Below are 22,454 nucleotides of genomic sequence, written 5' to 3'. Positions count from 1 at the left end.
AGGGAATATTCTGTGGGGAATATATTTTTGAAGGTGATTTTTTATTTTGTTGCCATAGTTTACAGTGTGTACTCACCCTGCCCTGAACAGCACATGTTTCATTCACTGGTAAAGAGTGTATATTTGTATCTTTAAATGTTTTTAACTAAGTGAATATTGCATCAGTCACTTGCTTTCTTGCAGAGAGTTGGATAAGATAATTGATATCATAGACTCTCATTTTTAGTGTATCAAACCTCTCATCTAATTAACAGAACGAAAGTGAATAAGCATTTCCCGAAATGTAAAACATTGCTTTTTATTTCATTCCATGACAATGAAACAAAAGAAGTATCTACATGTTAAAACCTTCTCAGCTGGTTCAAGTTTTTTATTTCATGTAAATATGTAATTAAAGTTTACTTCAAAAGGAACTGAACCCTTTTGTAATACTCTTTGAAATATGTTGCTTTTCGTGTGATAGAGCTTATAAGAAATACACCGTTGATGAAAACCCCACAGAGCGGTGATGCATCAATCCGTTGTAGCAATATAGCCTTTAAATACCCCCATGTAAATTAGTTTTGGAAATTAATAAAAGGGGACATGGAACTGCTTTAAATAACAAATATTGGCACTAACATTTTGAAAGATTTTTGTATCCATTTAAATAGTTTAATAATCATTTTCATGGCTGAATGTGACCGGGTTTTGGGCACACAAGTGCCTTTCAAAGACTCTTGCCAATAGCAGCGGAGTAGATGCATTAATTATGTGCACATTGTGAAACGTGTGCTGAACACAGCGGCACGTTTGATCAGCAGCCCACCATGGAGCTTCTAACAGGAGGTTATTGTGTGCCCCCCTCTTATCTGGCCCTTGATGCGGTGCCCATGGCAACGGCATGCAAAGACATTGCTTGGTGACAGCAGAGAAAAGAGGTGTGATGGAGGGACTGTTTGAGCCGATAACAGCCTCTGTTTGTCCAGGTTATCGACTCGGGTGAACTAATACGAAACAACACAGGTTTCACTGAAATGATTGTTGGAAAATATTCATATATAAAACTTAATTTCCTGACAAATCAATGTGTCTATATTTATTTATATATTATTATTTATTATATTACAATTTACAATTTTTTTTTTTTTTTTAAAGAAGGTGAATTTAAGGTCACTCAAACAGTTCACAGCTTGACACTGTGACATCATAGAGTTGAGAAACCAAGGTTTACTTTCCTTTCACTGTGTTTTTACTTCTAGTAATATAAAATAAATAATAATTGTCAAAAAGCTAAAAAATAGGATATTATTGTTGTTGTGTTTGTTAGACTTAACTGTCAGATTTTTTAAATTTTTTCCATCTTGAAGATACGTGAACATTTGGGATTAAATAAATGAAATGATAAATTAAATAATTAATAAATATAATAAATAATAAAACTAAAAATAAAAAAATAAAAGTAAAATAAGTTGGGGGTGTTCTCACTCTCATCATTGTAAATATAACAGTGGAGGAAATGAGAATGAGAAATGAAAATGAAAATGCATCTGGCGATCCGAGGTGTGTTGGGTGCTTGCACTGCTGTGCTGTAAAGAACAGCTCATGATGAAAAAAAAATCCAGGAAAAGGAATGAAACTGAAACTGGAAAACATGAAATCATCTGGAAATTAATGAGGGATATATTAAAGTGGAATGGTCACAGTCTATCATTAATATTAATAAAGTACATTGAATTTGTTGAATTGTTTTTCTGTTATTGGGAACTTTTGTTTCTATTCATAGGATGGAAATTACTTCATTTCAGTTTCCTCTAAAATGTACTCTGGTGACAATTAATTAACTATCATAATGTACAAAACACTTCCCAGTAGAATCGTGTTTGTCTTCTTATATGTCTGAGAGTCAGTACACAAAGCACAAAAGACTAAATAAAAGAATGTGGGTTTTATGTGGTCTATTTACTGAATGGGAAAGTTAATCAGTAAATCATAAGGCACTGAAATGCTGCAACGAGCCACGGACGCAGCAACAAAAAGTGCTTAAATTACTTTAATGTGATTGCTGCTTGCCTAGTTTGTGCAATTAGATAGCAATAAGCGGAAGTTTCATGTCTAATCATGGTGACAACATACTGTATCATAAAAAAGTAATGTGATGAAACCATCACCAATCCAAACCAATCATGACTGTCAACTTGGATTAGGAAACTACAAGCCAATACAAATCTGCTCTTTATTTTTTTATTTTAGATTAATAGATTCAGTGGTATGCATCCCAACTGACTGTATAACTAATTCAGGTTGCCCATGATCACTGAAGATGGATGAAATATAGAGGGAAGGTGTCCCACAAGTATTATTAAATAAGTGTGAGACTTTGAAAATGAAGCGTGAAGAATATTTCCTCTGGGCCATTCCTTCCTCCTTGATTTAATGTGCTTTCACCACCACGGAATTTCCAAGAAAAGTCCAAAAGGAAAAGTGCAAAGTCATGCTGTGTAGTGAGTGGGAAGTTGGTGGAGACTGGAGCACTGGACCAACCGGAGTGGCCTCTAGTCACGTTCCGACAGACTTATCGCGAGAAGTGAGCCTTGATATATATTCTTCAATCGCGTCTGCCAGTCACAATTGGTGTGGTGTGAAAACAACTGAGGTATGGGTTTCTTATGTCTTGTTTATGCTCTTTTACTAGTTTGTATTACCCACTGTTCATTTTTCAGGTTTGTTGACGCTATTTACGAGTTTTCTTTCTTTCTGTCTCGTTGCATGTGCTTAATTTACAGTTCAACAAGTGGTTTTCACAAAATGATTATTTTCATTCTGAAAAAAACGACACGGGTTTTATAAGTAGCGATTTGAGAATTTAAGAAAATTATTATATAACCATATATATATAGTTATAGTGTCTTTATCGGACTATTGAACTCAGGCGGGCACATTCCTGAAAATGTACGTGGAGTGTGTATCAAGAAATATGCGGAAACACCTGTTAATTTAAAAAAGAGAAGAAGTGGAAATGGCTCATCGGTTTCGGTTGTTGCATGTATATATAGCTGTTACAGACAGCACATGTCCTTCTTCTACATGCCACTGATATTTGCATAGTCCTGTTAGAATGGCTTCAATCTGAGGAAGACATGCTTTAAAAAACATATTTTCTTGTTTTGCCTTTGGTTATTAGGAAAATAATGAAAATGCCCAGGTCTATGGTGTCAACAGATATTTTGTTCTGACCAACATACATTAATAATTGGAGAAACTAGTAGACTACAAGGGAATGTTTGGTATGGTTGCCTGAACAATTTTCTTTAAAATCAAAATAGTTGTCCATTCACTTTCAACAATTGATATGGCGTTTGATGATTAAATGATTACTAACTATTTGATAAATTGATTTATACAATGAATCTCTGGTCATCAGATATTGCATTTTTCACTGTTTCAATTACTTGATTAATCCAGATAATAATCAGCAGATCATTGTTTTAGGAAATCATGAATAGTTGCAGTCCTATAACTCAATATGCGTTCATAAGAGACAGACATGTGTTCAATGTTGTCAACATTCTATAAAAAGAGACATACTTGTTTTCTTGTAAATGAAGGTTTGTTCATACATGATTGTACACACAAAAGAAACAGTGCACTGCTGAGATTGCATAATACATGAACCTGTTTCCTTCTTCTGTTATCCAGTTAGACTGAAGATGGCTGCAGGCAAAGCACAGATTGGAAAGCTGGCCCCCGACTTCACAGCTAAGGCGGTGATGCCAGACGGACAGTTCAACGATCTGAAGCTTTCCGACTACAGAGGTAAACCTTAAACTGTATCTCAGTGAAGGACACGCTTTGATGACGCGCCCTTCTGGACTGTGACACACTGCTGCTTTGTGATCCCACAATGTATTGAAAAGACATTCATTTACACTACTGAAGACTAGAATGAATTGGCTCGTAATTACTGCAGGTCCGATTGATTGATCTGTTTTCCTTCCCTTTGGTGCAGGGAAATATGTTGTCTTTTTCTTCTATCCTCTGGACTTCACCTTTGTTTGTCCGACGGAGATCATCGCTTTCAGCGATGCTGCCGACGACTTCAGGAAGATCGACTGTGAGGTCATCGGCGCCTCTGTTGATTCTCACTTCTCCCATTTTGCATGGTAGTTACACGCTTTATCCTTTACACATTGAATGTGTGGACTCACTCTATTGCAAACGTCTACTTTTTTTTCTTTTCTGTTAATGTTCTCAAAGGATCAACACACCACGAAAGCAGGGCGGTCTGGGTCCCATGAAGATTCCCCTGGTGTCCGACATACGGCGCAACATCTCCACAGATTACGGTGTCCTGAAGGAGGATGAGGGCATCGCCTACAGGTGGGTTCAACAATGTGGAGTGTTAGTATGCTTTGACAAAGATTAGAAACGTTAACGCCAGTCTTAGTTGCTTTTTCCGCTGAAGGGGAAGATGCACTTTTCTTTACATATCATTAAATGCATCAGCCTAAAAAAGTTTCAGGCAGCGACATGAATTTACCCATGTTCACATCTGGGCAGACTTATGACCTGCTTTTTCTCTCTACTTCAGGGGTCTGTTCATCATTGACGACAAGGGCATCCTGAGACAGATCACCATCAACGACCTCCCGGTTGGACGCTCCGTTGAAGAGACCATGCGTTTGATTCAAGCCTTTCAGTTCACTGACAAACACGGAGAAGGTAAGTCACAGCTGCACCATTCTGCAGACTTAAAGGGTGTAGGACGTGTGTAAGATTGAATGTCTACAGATTGCTCTCTGTGTACATAAAACGGACTCATTCTGAGCTAACAACAATTCTTAGTTTCTGACTTATATATTACATTCCTCCTAAAATATCCTTCGTAATGCTACACACTGGCTCTGTAAAGTATGTGATGTATTTGTGTTGTGTCCTTTAGCATATAACACAAGTTTATTAAACCTTTCTGTTCTGATTTTTCTAAATGTGCTATGCTGTGGGGGATATAATGAATCTCACGTTGCTCTCCACAACCCAAGTATAGTTATGATAATACTTAACCTTTGTACTTCTAACAACTTTATATTTGGTTCAAAGTTTAATTTATGTCACAAAAATAATATGAGATATACTTGTCAGACAGGACGTAAAAAAGGTTTATTCAAAACCAACGTTTGACATTCTTATAAGTGCTGATGTTCATGTTACTGTGCACCGAGTTGAGATATGAATGTAGAAAGTAGGGCAATACATTGCTCTATACAACCGAATGTTTGATGCATTTTCCAGCGTTAAACCAAAGTAAGGGATGAGAGGTTATATATGCTGTATGTGCGTCATGTTGGCAGACGTCTTTACTGTTTCTACCGGGCCAGGACTCATTACAGGCTTATCTTTTCAGTCTGCCCAGCCGGCTGGAAACCAGGAAGTGACACCATCAAACCTGACGTCCACAAGAGCAAAGACTTCTTCTCCAAGCAGTGATGAACCCAAACCCAGAGTCTGCGGCCTGCTGTAGAGATTTCATTTACAGAATACATTTCCAGAGAACAATGTTTCAGTCAGCCGCTGTGCCTGTGGAGGAGTAGTAGGAACATGCTGTGTGTTCAGTCGTCTGTAGAGTGAATAGTGCACCGATGACCAACGTATATCATTGTGTAATTATGTTGTAGTGATGTCATGCTGAGCTAAATGTCTGTTTGTACTATTTGAATGTCATTCCTTATTATTGTTAACAGCAAAGAACCATAGAAACAGTTTTATTGGAATGAAGCTACATCTCTAAATTATGTTGTGCTTAAGTTTTTTTAAATTTTTACAGTAAACCACATGTTCTTTCATCGAAATAGAGAAGTTAATAACATTGTTATTGTTATTGTAGAGGAACATATTTACTTAAAACATCACAAGGGAAATGTTAGGATGTATTTGATGGTGTTAGCGGTATTTAAAAAGGCAGGTGATTTATTTTTAGTTTGTGTGTTCATGTTCACAGCATTAGATTTAAGGTATATGATTCCTTTATATTTATCAAAACTATTACAAGTTTAAAATACATTAGTTTTCCTTAACAGTGAACCAGAGGCATTGTTCCCCCTGGGGATGAATAAAGTACATCCATCTATCTAAATGCTTGTGCACACATGTGTTTTTACTTATTTTGGCTGATTAGTCCTCTCCCGCATGAGTGTCAATTCAACAGATTTGATTGACATCTTCTCAACTTTACTGTTCGGGGCCTATAATAGATGTATTGGGACAGAACGACCCCTTTGACTCCTTTGAATATAATGTTACTGTAGTGACCTCAACACTAACCCGCATGGGCTAAAAGTGAAACATCCGAAATGTGTTTAATTTGTCCAGTAACCTACTGTGCATTGTTAACTGCTGTCCTTAAATCAAACACGGCCATCATTAATAATATTAGTTACACCTGTGTTGTTGCTGCTATAGAGCTGGTAAATGGGGGAAATCCTCTGGTTGGGCATACCAGATAATTTATCTCTTAATCTATTTGAATTGAATTAATACATTAGTTAGACGTTCATCTTCATCGACTGAAGTAGCTTAAATGCAGAGGAAAGTTGATATTTTCTAATGGAAAGGTAATATTAATATTGTATTCATTGAATACCGACGCCTACTTCACGTAAAGGCGCATTAGCTAAATATTTTTAAAAATGTACTTCCGGTCATTTATGTGGAGAGACGGCGATACTTTTGGCGGGAAAGACAAACTACGATATCCCGGCTGAGTTCCCGTGGTCATAACGGTTGAGTAACTTTACCCTGAACTTTAACGTAAGCCTCACGCGTTGAGACTCCACATCGGCTTTTCACGACAGGGCAAACATTCTTACAATCTTCGTGAGGAAAGGGGCCTCTACTCAGTCGACGTGTTGTATCCCGTGTTAGCTTCTTGTCGGGAGCTCATTGTCATCTTGTTAGCTTTCAAGATCCGTCGGCTCCAGAAAAGGAGACAATGGCAACCAGGAAGATGTGCATCCGGAAGGAGGAAACGGCCGAGGTTTGACCACAACACGAACTGAAACGATAACGTGCTCATCATGTCTTTGTTTCTGCGTCTATAAGTCATGTTTATGATGATTTACAAGCGGGCGACACTTGACGTGGACAACTGCGCCTTCGTGTGGTCTTCAACTGAACTTGACGAGTCAAATGTAGCCTAAATGTTCCCTCAACGTCTTTGTTTATCTGTTTTGTAATTTTTTTAAAGTGGACTCAGTTGTTCCTGTCGGACTTGAAAACCCAGCAGGAGTCCCTAGTCTTCATCAAGAGGATGATGGCCGTGGCAGTCTCCTCCATCACCTACCTCAGGGGCATCTTTCCAGAGGATGCCTACAAATCCAGATATCTGGAAGGTGACCACACCGGACCGGCAACGTTTAGGACAACAAGGAACATTCATGCATGCAATTCATAGGAATAACCGTAATAAATAGCAAGACCATAACTCGTTTCACACATTTCATTTGTTGTTCACTGTGTTTTTCTATTGTAATTACAGCTGTATTGGAAATCAGGAAAATAACCTTTTAGACCTCTAGCAAAGGCAGGAAAATGCACATAAATGTACAGGAGCACGGTGGTAATGTTTGCCCTTAATCAGAGATTAGTACACGTTTATTTTTCAACTTTTTTTCTTCTTCTTTTCATTTCACCAGATTTGTGCATCAAAGTTTTGCGCCAGGACTGCAACACCCCCGGTGCCAGCAAAGTTGTTAAATGGTAATTATAATAAACCTGCTCTAATACACAATATACAGTTAGTTTGGTCTGCTGGCCACAGCAGTGAGCTGACCGCCAGGAGTAGGAAGTCAACCGGTGATAATCAGCACAAGATGGCTGAATATGATTTCCTTTCCTGATTGATGTCTTCATCCTGTTCAATCTGGTATGTTGCAGGATGATGGGCTGCTTCGATGCGTTGGAGAAGCAGTATGTAAGTGCATCTGAGAATACTTTTAATACTTTGTAATTTGTAATGTTTCTTCGGGTCTGACATTTTTTTTAAATCCATAATACTCTTGTTCAACATTGTCCTTTCTACAGCTCCAGATTGTATTCATTGGGGTAAGTAAATGAAGTTGGTACAACAACAATTATAGTTAACACATTGCTTACAGAGAAAAAAAACTGTCAATAACTGTGTACAACATGTTATTGCAATCTAGGTGTACACCAATCCAGATAAACCAAATGTAAGTTGCCACTGGAAATGATGTAAATGATGTCACTATTTTGAATAGAAACATTATTTTGTCAAATCCTAATTCAAAGGTGAAGTCTGATTAACATTCGGAAATATTTCTCCCTTGGCAGTGCATACTTGAGTCATACCAGTTCAAATTCAGATACACTGAGAAGGGACCAGAGATGGACATACTCGGGTTTGGATCGACTTTCTGTTTGCATAGATGCATTCTATAGGCCTCCATATGAGATGATGACATAACCTCTGTGCAACCACAGATACAACGATGTGAAGGTGCAGGTCACATTGGAGGACACCAAGAGAGCCTCGGTGCTGCTCATCAGAAAGCTCTTCCTGCTTATGCAGAACCTGGATGTCCTCCCCAACAACGTGTACCTCACCATGAAGCTCTACTATTATGACGACGGTAAGATGCATTCATGTCTCTGACGTACACAATTAATTAATAATCTATTGTAATTTCTCGGGTTGCACCCTGTATACATCTCCTCCTGCTCTCCTTGCAGTCACCCCAGCTGACTATCAACCGCCTGGCTTCAAGGAGGGCGAATGCGACAGCCTCTGGTTTGAGGGCATGGCCGTGCACTTCAAGGTGGGTGAGGTGCAGACGGCATTTCACACCTTGAGAGTGCGTGTGTCGGCGGAGCAAAGCCGGATGGAGAAGCTTCAAGAAGGGACCCACACGAGGGAGACCAAGCAGGTTTCTCAGAGCAATCCTCCAGAGAGGGAAACAATCAAGGTGGGTGCAGCAAGAGGGTTATTACATGCTGGATTCCTGGTTTACCTTCGTCTCACTGAAAGCAAGCACAACATTCCCTCTTTCAAAAAAAGCTGAATCTAGCTACTTTCTGTAACAATGTTATTTTGTTCGCTGGTGCATTTTGCTTTTCGTTTATTTTTGATTGTCCGTAAACACCTGGTTACAGGATCCTCGTGAGAAAACATGCTACGAAGAGGATTTCCCTTCCGAAGATGGTAAGTCTGCCGCTACTGTTATAAAACTGTACAAATATATTTTTTAAAGGTTCACACTGTTAAATTTCCTTTTAACAGAGTCTGCACAGTTCAAGAAACCGAAGAAACCCATGGCAAAGGTATAGTTGTAGTCGAGACATGATTATACAGTGGAAACCTCTTGTACGGGTCACATCTGTTCTTGTCAAATGTGTCACTATGTTTGAATTACTATAAGCAATTTATTTATCATGTATATTACCACATATGTATATTATTACAGGAACATAATGTGAAGCAAAGGACAGCTTTGGTACTCCCTACTGTATATAATATATAGTTTATTGTAGTTCAGGCTGTAGCATCAGACAGTGTTGGGCTGTTTTCCAAGACAGTAACGTCATGAAGTCAGAGCTCAGAGGAGCTTTCAGCTCTAAATATTTAACAGGCCTGAAATGAAACTGAAGCCTTTCAGAAATACGAAAATACTTACTGTGATCACAGTAAGTGGTGTCCACTGTGTCAAAGGCAGGTTAGAGAATGTGAAATATCACACAATGCAAACTTGACAGGTGATTATTTGTTTTGTCTCTCAGAAAAATGCAGTTGCCAAAAATCTGTCCAGGAAGAAAAGAAGAATTTAGCCACGACATGGCACAAAACAAAAGCTCTGACAGCAATGTGAACACAAACATTGATTATTTCTTCATTTTATTGAAGTGTTAAACACAGTTTTGTTACTATACAGTTTATCTGACATGAAAATGTGTTAAGACCGTTCCTTCAGTTATCTTGACCCACCAGATGTTAGTCAAGTTCTAATTCAAACAATTGTAGAAAAAGCATAAATGAATTGTACAATGTCGATGAATTAAATCAATACATCATTCAAGGTGCTGATTGTTTTTGTATTTTGTGTGAAGAAAAATATATTCATGTATATCGTTCGAGAAATATAGGACAACTCTAGTCTTTTGTTCAAATGGGTTACAAAAAAAATCAAGTGAGAAAACAGACATCACATTCGATGACTCGGATCTATTCTGTAGGAGCTGAAATCAATCAAGCAAATATGGATCAATCTTTAATTTCATCTATTTGACACATAACTTTTAAAAAACATTTTACGATTAAAATTGTACATCCCTGCTATTCTACATTGCTAGTAGCGTCAGACTGCTTCAGTATTACATCTATTTCACATTCAGATACATATTTTCCAGACAGCCTCCTCATCACTAACGCTTGGTGCTCCGTCCCTGAAGTGTTCTGGTCCAGGCCGTCCGTTTCAGTCTCCGGCTCACTGTCGCAGCCCCGTCGTCGTCCCGAGGCGCGTGTCCTAGAAGAGGCTGTCCACATCTCCCATCTCCACAAACACCGTCTTCAGCTGGGAGTAGTACTCAACTGTCACCTGGCCGTTCTCGCGCCCAATGCCTGGTGAGTGTACAGATCACAAGGAATGAAAGGAAGTTCTCAATGATCGGTTCAGCTACTGGTGTTTTGTGACAGTGCTGAAAAAGACTTTGCGAAAAAGAAAACATTGACATTGACAGTGCAGCAGACTGAAGTCATTTCAAGAATCATTTTGACTTCTTGGTCCGTCTGCAAACAGCCGGTCAGTACCTGACATTTTGAACCCTCCGAAGGGCACCTCCACTGGAGTGATGTTGTAATTGTTGATGAAACAGAAACCCGCCTCGAGGTGTTCCACCACACGATGGGCTCGCTTCACATCCCTACAGAGGTTGTTTGTTTATTTATCTAGATTCTTTAAGTTTCAAGAAGACAATCATGGTTTAAAAACCTGATTTATGAGCCTGTGACGTCTCGCCGCAAACCCACCTGGTGAAAACCCCTGCAGCCAGACCCATGGTGGTGTCATTGGCTCTCAGCAGCACCTCCTCTTCGGTTTCAAAGGACAGCACAGACATGACGGGACCGAAGATCTCCTCCTTCACACAGGTCATCTCATCTGTGCAGTCACCTGAAGGAGGAACAAAGGAAAAGGACAAACACGTGTGTGACCTCAGAGTCACCGATCTAAACGGTATTCAAGTCGAGATGAATCCACCGTTGACTCTTACATATGCATGATGTTGCAGCCAGACTTAGAAGAGGCTGCAACACTGTCCCAACAGGTGAAGATGTGCATCCTCTGAATGCACTGTGCACATGGAGAAATGTATGGAGGTCTTACCCAATACACATGGAGTCATGTAGTATCCTCCTCTGAGTTTGGGGTCTGATGGTACAAAAGCTTCCCCCCCGCACAACACCGTCGCGCCCTAGAAACAGAACAATTTACAAAAAGGTCGATTTAAAGTTGCTGCACAAGAGCCTGTTGACAAAGCAAGATAAATGATAAGGACTAGTCTTACCTCTTCTTTTGCCTGATCAACAAAGGATAAGACTTTTTCCAGGTGTTGCTGGTTGACCAGTGCTCCCATTCGTGTGCTCTCCAAGAGTGGGTCTCCTATCTGGATCGCCCGTGTCCTCTTCACCACCTCCTCCACAAACTCTGGCAGAATATCCTTCTGAACAAAGACCCTTGTGCCATTGCTGCAGACCTGTTTCAGATTGAATCAAATAGAACATGCTTTCATTTGTAGATCGGTCGCATAATAAATCCACCAGAACACAATATCTACCTGGCCTTGAGACAGGAAGTTGGCCATCAGAGCTCCCCTCACAGCGTTCTCCAGATCGCTGTCCTGAAAGATGAGCAGAGGAGATTTCCCCCCGAGCTCCAGAGTCACAGGCTTCACCCCCTTGGATGCCATCGCCATAATCTGTGGGCCAAAGTCACACAGAAGAATAACCCTCCATTGTTCCGGTCACATTTAGGATTAAGGCACAGACTGACCTCCACAGCTTTGACGCTAAATCTACAAATCCTACATCGAGGGAATCAAAATGACCAATTATGTTTCATGATTGACATTTGTTTTCTATAATAACTCACGCTAATAAAAACAGTTAAAGTCACCGACCTTCTTGCCTGTGGACACACTCCCGGTGAACGACACCTTGGCGACGTCTGGGTGGTGGCAGAGTAAGCTGCCCGTCTCCTGGCCGCCCTGCACCACGTTGAGCAGCCCCTCCGGAGCTCCGGCCTCGGCATAGATCTCTGCCAGCATGACCGCTGTCACGGGCGTCACCGGAGACGGCTTGAACACCATGGAGTTTCCTATTTTAGATGACAGGCAACAGAGTAAGTACAATCATTGTTGGACTCATCTAATCCACGAGAAAGCCCTCAGAGATCAGATCTATGCAAAGTCTGAACAATAACGAATGTTAGGCCTTATTACATCAGAAAATAATGCAATATGTGCAATAAAACAGACTCATGACTCCTGGGATGTGATCATTTAAACTTATTATGTTGCTGTAGTGCCATCTACAGGTAAAAAGCCTTTACATTTTTCAGGATCGCGAAGAGTAAATGTGCATTTAAATTTGGCTGCAATTACAAAGTAAGTTTAGCTTGGTGAGTTGTAACAGTTTATGTCCAATAAGTCAAACCTAAAATAATTTGGAGATCAAATAAAGAAAAATGATAAAGCACATCCAACAGCCTATGTACCACATTTGGGAAAAATAAATACAACTCGAAGGAGCTGTTTGTGTGGTCAGTTAAGACTGAAATGGAAAAAAATGTTTCTACTTTAAAAGACTTATTGTAAATGAACATGTTATACATTTTCCCATTGTGGCGTGATACAAACCCAAAACCTGTTTTTCTAAATTCTTAACAAATGTCACTTAATCCCTGAAGGTAGTTTTTGAGATATTATGCAATACATAAACATAGCTGTAACAAATAGGAAATAACTTCCATTAGAGCAAAAACCTTTTCGGTGTTTTAAAGGTAATACATTATGTCTTGACAACTTTAGAAGCATCGCATACCACAGGCCAGGGCTGGGGCGGATTTCCAGGAAGCTATCTGGAACGGATAATTCCAAGCACCGATGCCGACACATACTCCCAGAGGCTCCCTGCGTGTGTAGGCGAAGGACCCCCCAGGCAACTGGACATGCTGGCCTAGACAAAAAGGCCACATTATTTTTCAGAAAAACAGGTATATAAGGGGACATCTTTTAGCTTTTGGTTAAAAAAAGTGCAGACAGTGTAAATTTAAATAATATACTGCATAAAGCCTTTTCTTCTACCAACACTTATCATAGCAATACTGAAACATGTCAGATGTTCACTTATATCTTAAAGTTGGCAAATGCACCAACACATGAGTGGCGTTCCCACTAAACCGTGTCATTCATAAAGCTGTGGGTTACATAGTTAAATCCAGAGTGAAATTGATGTCTCTTTTTTTGCCTGCTGCTTTAAGACCTCTTGGATAATGGGACATGTTATAACTAATGAGGTAGATTTGTTCTGTACCAACCTGCGAGAGTGCTAGCCAGGGCTGCATAGTACTCAATACACAGTCGGGCAGAGTCCACATCCAGACGGGCCTCTGTGATGGACTTCCCATTGTTGACCACCTCCATTTCAGCTATCTCCTCTCTCCTGCTCTGAAAGCCAGAGTAAGTGTCATGCATTTAGTTTCAGATGCAACACTGGACATACAAGTCTACAAGTGTCCCCCTATTTAGTTGTGTTATATAAGGTCTGCTAATCACAAAGGAAGAGATGTAGATAAACAGATGAGCTAGATACATATTTGGTTCTTTTTACTCCCAGTGCTGCTGAGTTTTGGCCTCTTCAAATGTTCCGCTGAGACAGTAAAGATGTGGATCAAGAAACATTGTGTTCTTCTTTTTACATTAAATAGGCACAATGTGTACTAAATCCCACTCTTTAGATCGTCGCTGGGCTAAAGATAAGATTGCATTACAAACTGAATGGTGATGGAAAACAGGGGAAGCAAATGAACCAAACCAAAAACACCTCAATGATACGGGCAGCCTCTATCATGATCCTCGCCCTCTCCATCCCAGACATTTTGCTCCAATGTCCGAACGCCGACTTGGCAGCCTTCACGGCCTGGTCTACCTCCACAGCATAACAAGGCTCCAAATGGCACAGCACTCGCCCTGCACAGTGAAACACGTCATGGTGACAGCCGGGAAGTACACAGGTGAAGTACAAAACAAAAAGTTTGCACAGTTTGGCGAGGCCACAGGCTCAGGGGCCATAACTGGTTGTACAAGAAAGTGGCAATGTGAAACGACATGGATTTCCATGTAAAGGAGTGTGTTCTGACGATACTGAGCTCACAGGAGAGATGTCACAACCAGTTCACACAGCAATGATCAAAGTCCAGGTAGGAAACTAACCAATCAATGTAGGCTACGTGACGTGTGTGTGGCTCACCTGTTGCAGGTTCGTAAACCTTTTCCCTGTTACGTTTCTCCAAACTCGTCTGTCTCTTTCCAGCCCAGAAGTTGAGCGGGACCTTGATGTCCACTGAGCCCGAGGAGACGCATCGCACCGCCGCCGCAGCGTGCAGCCGGGACGCCGCGAGCCTCCGGAGCATGACGTCACTCAAAATGACCGTTGCTTCAAAGATCAGCCGATCACTGGAAAACAGTAATTTAGATAGCTGCTAAAAGTAATGCAACACCGTCCCTTCATTTAAACAGCACCAACAATATTGACGTTAAAAAACGTCAAAAAGAGTTTCATTCAACTAGCAGTTTAAAGTTAGTTTCAACAGGTGCAACACCGTTAACATGCAGACTTCTATTGACTCGCTTCGTCATTTGTTCATGTTTCACGGTTGTCTTTAACTAATAAACAATTACTTACAGGGTCCGTACACAAGTTGATAGTCTGTTTTATGGTTTCATCGAAAACACACACAGACAGAAACACCGTGTTGCAATACAGACTGTCAAAGTAAAGCTGTTGCTGACGATCAGTCTATAGCGTTGCATTTTATTTTGACAATCGTACTTCCGGGTCACCTGTTTCGTTTCGCGTATCACTTCAAAAGAATATAACAAAAGAGGAATTTGCAGAAAATAAAGTTGTCTTGTTATTTAAATTATTGGTTCTCTCGTATTTCAAAACCATGTTTTCCATTTAAAAAGCAAGGGAACAAACGGGAAATCCACAGACGTGTTTAAATATATCTCTTGTTCTGCCTGTTTTGTGATATACATGCCTAAAAGGCGCCTAATATTTCTAGACTGAGAAATAATATCGGCATTATAATTATTATAACTATGAGGATTTTTTTTGTTGCCTATTTTGTGGTGCCCCCTCAGGACTTGGTGCCCTACGCGCAGCGCGTAGTGCGCGTTATGGGAGCGGCGGCGCTGGGCTTAGCCCAGAAGAGTGAAGCAGCGACATTTTTAGACATAAAAACACTCTCAGACAGCAGCTTGCTGTTACGTGCGGTTGCTGCCAGTCTGACTCCGCTGTTTTGGGTGAATGACATCACGTGCGACCTGGAGGTGTTAACCACTTGTGTGCCACATTTTGTTACAATTTTTTTTTTTTCAATTTACATTCGGGGCTAATTAAAGCCCCGGATGTATAGGGACGCCACTGGAGAGAACCAAACTCAAATAACGAGCCGAGATAGTTTATTGCTCATCTTTTCTTTTGAAGAGAGACAGGTGACCCGGAAGTACAAGTATGTCAAAATAAAAGCCACGGCAATAGTAGGATCGTATGCAGGAACATTATATTTTCAAAGAATGATACAAACACATACGTGTAAGAAAACAAATGAATAAATATAGATAAATAAACCTGGGCCGATGTGAGGAACAGTAGTTGACTACAGTTGGTTTATTTTTGCATGTATCCATGTAAACAGAAAAAAGCAATTTGTGTAGCATGCGTACATTGTTTTATGCAACACGCAATATTATAATCAATGTATTTTTATGTGGGCAGAGTTGTTGCCGTTAGCGCTGATGTTTATTTCTCCACCGTATTGTGCTGAATGAACGCGGAGACCTAGAGTGAAAGTGTATATCCTTTCTACCAGTAGGTGGTAGTGTAAGTGTATTTAAATCATATATGCTGTTATATTTACTCGTATCTTTATGAATTATCTAGGTTATTGATACGTTATTTAATGTGTATAGCTAATTCTCAACCTAGCTGTATACATGATGTAACTACTTGTTATTTGTATGTCCTTTCAGAACCAAACCAACATGGAAGAGGGAACATATTTTGATGATGAGGCAATAAATCGGACAAATCCAAAATGTCTTTATTGCTGTTTACATGGACACATGCATATTAAACCTGTAGTCAACTACTGTTGCTCACACATTGGCCCAGATTTATTTATGTATATTTATTCATGTATCTGTATTCTAAAGTTAAACGTTCGGTTTTCATGTGCTTGCATCATATACTTCAATACGATTTAGGGGCGGCTGTAGCTCAGTGGGGTAAGAGGGCCGTCCTGCAACCTTACTTTCGGGTCACCTGTCTTGCTTTGCGTCTCTCTACAAAACAAAAAAAGAGGCATTTGCAACAACAAAAATCGGCTCGTTATTTCAGTTTAGTTCTCACGTAGGATTCAGATAAGTAAAAAACGGCGGTGCTTTTCCGTTTTTCCATTTTTTTGTTTAAAATGAAAAACGAAAAACCCGTGCTGTTTCTGGGTTTTCGATCCGAGGATGACACAGACTATCAAAACGTACACATTACTCGCAGCGATAATGGCGTAACGGATGATTGGTTATTTCCACTGTCAATCACAAATGAAATACAGACAGATTAATCAATTAATAAAATATACACTTTGATACATTATTATTATCCAAGTTACACTGTAAAAAAAATACATCAAAAAAAAAGTAAAAAAAAAATGCCAGTGCATGAAGCGAACATTGGTGTTGTGGGCGGAGCTCCGCCTTACTTATGCTCCAGCGCAGCAGCTGTGACGGCTCACTGCAAGCATGGCCGGTGACAGTGAAACACACCTCAGGGACCGCGGCGAGAACACCGACGTTATCCGACAGCCTTTCCTCATCGGTGTCTCCGGGGGCACCGCGAGCGGCAAGGTTGGCACTCCAGCTCGTTAATTTGACGGGTTTCGCGAATTGTCATGGTTTAGATTTTGAGCTAAATCACGGAGACGGTTTTTGTCGCCAGCCGGTCGACCGCGTGGCTCCAGCGACGCAAACCCACGCACTCAACGCTGAGTTATGATTGACAGCTCCATCGTCTGCCTCGCGCTGACGCTCCAGCTCGGCACCAGCTTCACTTGATCCGCGTCTAACGTTGTTCGTTAACGTCAGTGAACTTCGCGTTAGTTCAATACTGTTTCCCCGGTTCGTACGGGATGTCGGTCGTCAGCAGCAGGAGACCGTTAATCCCCGTGAAGAGCCTTGGGCTTCCTTAGCAGAGCTAGCTGCCCGGTTAAATTCCACCACATCCAACAGCACCGGTTGTGCTAACGGTGGCTAGACAATGAGCCCGAGCTTGTCTCGAGGCCACACGTTGAGTTACATAAAAATAAATCGTGTAAATAATATAATTATGGTAAAAGTGTCGGACACGTACCCACTGGTTAGCGGTCACCCTATGTTAGTTCGACTGACCTGGGATAACCGCTAATGTTGCTTTAAATGACTTTAGCGTAATACGGTGTTGGTATAATATAACTAACGGACTCAAACTATAAATGTGTCATCACGACCAGGTTCTTTGTTCTCTATACACAAAGTTAAACACCCAGATGTTGGGCTGTAGTGTAGTATGTCATTACCAGCACTGACACCCACCTGGCAGCGAGCCCGCGGCTGTTGTTAATGACGTCATTTCTCTGTTATTAGCCGGTGTACATTTGCGACCGAAGACCACGCCTCGTGCCAACGGGGGAAACGATTTAACGACACAAGCGTGTCGAAACTCAACAGCGTTCAAAGACAAAGCGTCAAATAAACAACTATCTGGTCTCACTTGCAGTTCAGGTTCACATAATTATCGTTTTATACGAGGCAGACACTCGTCCCCCGGTTAGCCCCTCCTTCCAACTGTGTCGCATTGGCATCGAGCCAGTGTTGTATTTCCTGTTCGGCCCACACAAGGTACTGAAGGAAGGAAGGGTGGGTGTCTGTCCTCGTTGAGGCCGGACAACTTCCGGCTTGAGTCATAAGGTGACTGCTCTGGTCTGAAAGCGGCACAACGTGGCAGCAATGCACACTTTGTATTCCTCGGCCTCACTGCTGAAGCTTGCATTTAAGGATGGATCGGAAGTTCTTGTTGAATACAGAAACGTATTTCTTTGTTTTATCAGTAATAAACACACAAGTTGACATTCTGTTGCTATATCTAGTCATCAATTAACCCTCTAAATCTCTATTTACACTACAACATTAATATTGCTACACACCCCAGTCAAGTAGCTGTCTCTGAATCAACATTAATTCTATTTCGATATGAGAAGAAGTGACACCTTTTTTAGCTTTTGAGAAAGTGATTTACTTTTGAAAAGGTTGCTTTTCACTTTATGACTAACAATGGATTATTTTGTCAATAGAGTCTGAGCATTAAAAATGATGCCGCAGATTACCTCATTAAATATGAGTGGGTTCCGCTGAAATTGTTGTATTTGAGTGTTGAGACAAACTGCCAGTTATCTAATGGGGGGAGGGTACATATCATTTACACAAAGGCAACAGCCTTGGTAATGCCCAGTCAGCACTGGGTATGCGTTTCATTTGGTTGGGAAGGTCAGTGGGGGCAAACGTATGATTGTTAGTTGACCTCACACGAGGTGGGAAATTACCCCCACACGCACCCTATTTCTGCTTGTTACACAAGTCTTAATTCTGTTCTATTTGGACTGAAGTGAGAATATTTGTTCATTGATCTTTGTATTGATGGTTGTGAAAAATACCAGTCAGTGTTCCAGCAGATTTAAACCACACACCCAGTAAGTTTATCTTACCTCCGTGTATGTAGACCGCTATGCTCAGTCACCCTTGTGTTCCATCTAGTGGCTGACTTTCTTTCTTTTTCCTGCAGTCGTCTGTATGTGAGAAGATTATGGAGCTGCTGGGCCAGAACAAGATCGACCACCACCAGCGGCAGGTGGTGATCCTCAGCCAGGACAGCTTCTACAAGGTGCTAACTGCAGAGCAGAAGGTCAAAGCACTAAAGGGCCAGTTCAACTTTGATCACCCAGGTATGCACACGCTGAGGAGTAGGTGGCACAACTAATGCAGTGTATGGGATATATATTCTCTTTGCTGGATGGCAGCAGGCTCACGTGTGCCCTTCATATCTCACATTTCAGTTCACCCAAGAAACGATTCCAGAGACGATTCTGAAAACTGTGGGTTTGAAATATCCCCACCCTCCAACCCACATTTATATTGTACGAAAAGAGATGCAGTAACAGCTGAGGCTGATTTGGCACACTGATTAATAAATCCTTTCTGATTTAGATTACAATAACTTGTAATTTATATCAAACGTTTAAATCTGGCTTGTGTTCAGCGGCAAGCATTGCTGCCACGTTGATTTCTACCACTGCGTCTTGGCAGAAGCACAGACTCCATTTTTGGAGTCTGACTTAGCCCCCCGAAGCTCCCGCTTCCTTTCTCGGCTGGTTCTATATCCTCAGTCAGCAGGCCTTACTTGGAGGCAGCTGCTTAAGGCTCAGGGACTGAACCCAACACCTGTTACAGGAAAGGGATTCCTGGGTTACCAAACGTGCAGTGTGGGGTCCCACGTGGGCATTGGCCGATGATATGTTTTTAAGTAGCACAACGGCTCACAAAGATCCCAACTGAGCGTTTCCCTTTTCTTTTCCTCAGATGCCTTTGACAATGAGCTGATAAAACAAACACTCAAGCAAATCCTGCAGGGGGAGACAGTCCAGATCCAAGTTTACGACTTTGTCAATCATTCCAGGTGAGCACCCATCTCTAACACTTCAGTAACAGTTTAGTCCGCACCCAACATTGTGTTCAAGCAACGGGATCGTGATCATGTTTAACCAGTTCCTGATTACCTTGATTGTGTAATTATTGACAAAGATCATGGCATCCGTTTCAGGAAAGAGGAGTTTATTACGGTGTATCCGGCTGACGTGGTCCTGTTTGAGGGCATCCTCATGTTCTACTCGAAGGAAATCAGAGATCTGTTCCAGATGAAGCTGTTTGTTGACACGGATCCAGACACACGACTCTCTCGCCGAGGTGCGTAGTGACGGTTGGGTTGATGCACAGACGGTGTAGCGCATTGCACCCCCTCACTTTTGTCAGTGTGTTTCATGGCTAGTATTGTGGTTTTGTGTGGTTTCAGTTCTTCGAGACATCAGTGAGCGTGGGAGGGAGCTGGAGCAAGTGCTTGCGCAGTACATCACTTTTGTGAAACCAGCTTTCGAGGAGTTCTGTTTACCAGTAAGTGACGTTCTTACCATACAAGCGTCTGTGGTTGTGCATGAGAGGGCAGCTGATCATCTGAAATGTTTTTTGACTGGTAACTTTGACCGTATCTTTATTTCTCCTAGACAAAGAAGTATGCAGATGTGATTATTCCACGAGGAGCAGATAACCTTGGTATGGACAATAATTTTACTCTACGCTCATGTTGCATTCTCGTTTGTTCAGGATGGGGATTTTACAGATTAGTCAATTCACTTTAAAGTCTAATAAACATCAGTTGGGTTTGAAGGCTACAAGTTGAGAGAAATCTGGGAAAGTGGAGTTGGAACCAATTGAGCCTTGTGGCGTTGCAATGAGCATTAAATCAACATGTCAGACTGTTGACAAGTGTTGTATTGTGGGTAATGTAGGCACCCGGTATTGACATTAAGCTTGAATTTTTTTAATTAATAGTGCAATCCCAAATCGGTGGGCTACTCTGTGTAAACATCTGTCTTCGTCAATCTCTGCAGTGGCCATCAACTTGATAGTCCAGCACATCCAAGACATTCTGAACGGCGGACTGAGCAAGCGCCACAACGGCTGCACCAACGGCCACATTACTCCACGTCAGCGGCGGACCTCCGAGTCCAGCAGCCGGCCTCATTGACCTCGCCACACCTCTTCACAAGCCGGGGGGGTGCGCTGTAAATAATGCCTTTTGGCATTCCTGTATTTAAGAGATGCAAAAATAATTGAAATGCCTTTTATGACTCTTATTGGGTACTTTCATTGTAATTAGTGAAGTTAGGATTGGGATCATTTGTTTTGTCAGCAGGTTGAAGGAGAAGCTCTTATTATTGTGATGGCACATGGGTTAAATTCACCCCATGTATTTTCCTCCCAAATTGCATTTTGTTTTTTGTGTATCCCCTGCTGCTCCATGGTAAATTGTGCCGCTAATGAATAAAAGAGGGAACCCTTTTTCTTTATTGCAATGTCTGATAAAACTTGAACTCCTAATAGCAGGGGAGGCTGGTTGGTCCCAGACGAGAAGGATGAGACTTAGAACGTGACCAGGATTGCACTCTGTATTTGTACCAACAATCTTGGGAGTGTGTTCCAACCCTTTACATTTTTTGTTTTGGTATTTACTTCCCGTGGGATGTCTCACGAGAGGTCTGTTTTCTACAAAGTATCCACCACTCTGACGATGTCGGTCGGAGCAGCGGCGCACTACAAGGTTTTCCAGTACTGACTGTTGGGTGCAGAATAATGTGACTGCCAGATCAATAAAGCCAAAGGCTGCGAGGGTCTGCTGACTACTGTATTAACCAGTCCAGTGGGAACTGTTACACTGATCTAATGATTTACAATGCTGGTCACTGTCCCATTTAAAACTAATTTATACAAACACTTTATTTAACTAAGATGGTTATTTATTTTGTGATATGACTTAAATATTCCTAGTTGTGGATGGTTGGATGAGCGATCATGAGAGAATCTGCCCTGTTGTCATGCTCAGGTTGGCAAAAACATGAATTGAAATGCCAGAAAAGGTGTTCAATGCCACAGCAATATTAATTTCCCAGGTGTGGCCATTAACCTCCGAGACCCACCACAATGCCTCTGCAAAGTTGCCTCAGGTTAACGTGTACAGTAAGTTTCCGCGCTAAAAAACAGTTTTCATTCTTTAAATTAAGGGTATAATAAACTGTTGAATCCTTTTTGTATTCCACTTGCTGTATTTATTGTGTACATTGAATGACTGATTTGTACCGGGAGATTTGTACTGTAGGCTGTGGAATGATTTGAGGCAATGAAGCAATTGCTTAATGGTTAATAAACTGATGCAGCCGAGTGTGTCCTTGTCTGAAGAGTGATTATTAGTTAACATGCTTTAATGTGACATATACACATGTGTAAATGTATCACAAGACTTCTCACTGAGAAGTCTTGTTCCA

General features: G+C 41.1%; 4 protein-coding genes and 1 long non-coding RNA gene across 5 annotated transcripts; 4 read left to right on the top strand and 1 right to left on the bottom strand.

The window, feature by feature from the left end:
- The first annotated feature begins 2,681 nt into the window (after positions 1-2,681).
- On the top strand, positions 2,682-6,112 carry prdx1 (peroxiredoxin 1). Its single transcript, XM_056420761.1, has 6 exons — positions 2,682-2,702; positions 3,679-3,795; positions 3,989-4,142; positions 4,237-4,359; positions 4,571-4,701; positions 5,384-6,112. The coding sequence occupies exons 2-6, from the start codon at positions 3,690-3,692 to the stop codon at positions 5,464-5,466; spliced, it is 597 nt and encodes a 198-aa protein (XP_056276736.1). The 5' UTR covers positions 2,682-2,702; positions 3,679-3,689; the 3' UTR covers positions 5,467-6,112.
- Positions 6,113-6,772: 660 nt separating this feature from the next.
- zte38 (zebrafish testis-expressed 38) lies at positions 6,773-9,852 on the top strand. The gene is made up of 12 exons (XM_056421779.1): positions 6,773-7,012; positions 7,223-7,367; positions 7,671-7,734; positions 7,912-7,948; positions 8,059-8,079; positions 8,181-8,207; positions 8,329-8,396; positions 8,479-8,627; positions 8,728-8,960; positions 9,148-9,196; positions 9,275-9,315; positions 9,772-9,852. Exons 1-12 carry the CDS (start codon positions 6,968-6,970, stop codon positions 9,817-9,819), a joined length of 927 nt encoding a protein of 308 aa, XP_056277754.1. The 5' UTR covers positions 6,773-6,967; the 3' UTR covers positions 9,820-9,852.
- Positions 9,853-9,869: 17 nt separating this feature from the next.
- aldh9a1b (aldehyde dehydrogenase 9 family, member A1b) lies at positions 9,870-15,058 on the bottom strand. Its single transcript, XM_056421778.1, has 12 exons — positions 14,951-15,058; positions 14,516-14,721; positions 14,090-14,235; positions 13,584-13,713; positions 13,088-13,222; positions 12,166-12,362; positions 11,824-11,964; positions 11,554-11,742; positions 11,373-11,460; positions 11,018-11,159; positions 10,799-10,911; positions 9,870-10,609 (listed from the first exon to the last, which is right to left on the bottom strand). Exons 2-12 carry the CDS (start codon positions 14,676-14,678, stop codon positions 10,515-10,517), a joined length of 1,539 nt encoding a protein of 512 aa, XP_056277753.1. The 5' UTR covers positions 14,679-14,721; positions 14,951-15,058; the 3' UTR covers positions 9,870-10,514.
- Positions 14,666-16,439, top strand: LOC130198572 (uncharacterized). Its single transcript, XR_008832641.1, has 2 exons — positions 14,666-14,753; positions 16,303-16,439. It is a non-coding gene; the product is annotated as an uncharacterized LOC130198572 (long non-coding RNA).
- A 616-nt stretch (positions 16,440-17,055) lies between these two features.
- uck2b (uridine-cytidine kinase 2b) lies at positions 17,056-22,353 on the top strand. The gene is made up of 7 exons (XM_056420662.1): positions 17,056-17,175; positions 19,145-19,304; positions 19,939-20,035; positions 20,180-20,322; positions 20,429-20,526; positions 20,637-20,685; positions 21,024-22,353. The coding sequence occupies exons 1-7, from the start codon at positions 17,071-17,073 to the stop codon at positions 21,158-21,160; spliced, it is 789 nt and encodes a 262-aa protein (XP_056276637.1). The 5' UTR covers positions 17,056-17,070; the 3' UTR covers positions 21,161-22,353.
- The last annotated feature ends 101 nt before the right edge of the window (positions 22,354-22,454 follow it).

This window comes from Pseudoliparis swirei, chromosome 8 (assembly GCF_029220125.1).
Source record: "Pseudoliparis swirei isolate HS2019 ecotype Mariana Trench chromosome 8, NWPU_hadal_v1, whole genome shotgun sequence".
In the NCBI taxonomy this organism is placed as follows: Eukaryota; Metazoa; Chordata; class Actinopteri; order Perciformes; family Liparidae; genus Pseudoliparis; species Pseudoliparis swirei.
The sequence above is the reverse complement of the archived record's forward strand: the minus strand, read 5'-3'. Positions and strand labels throughout refer to the sequence as shown.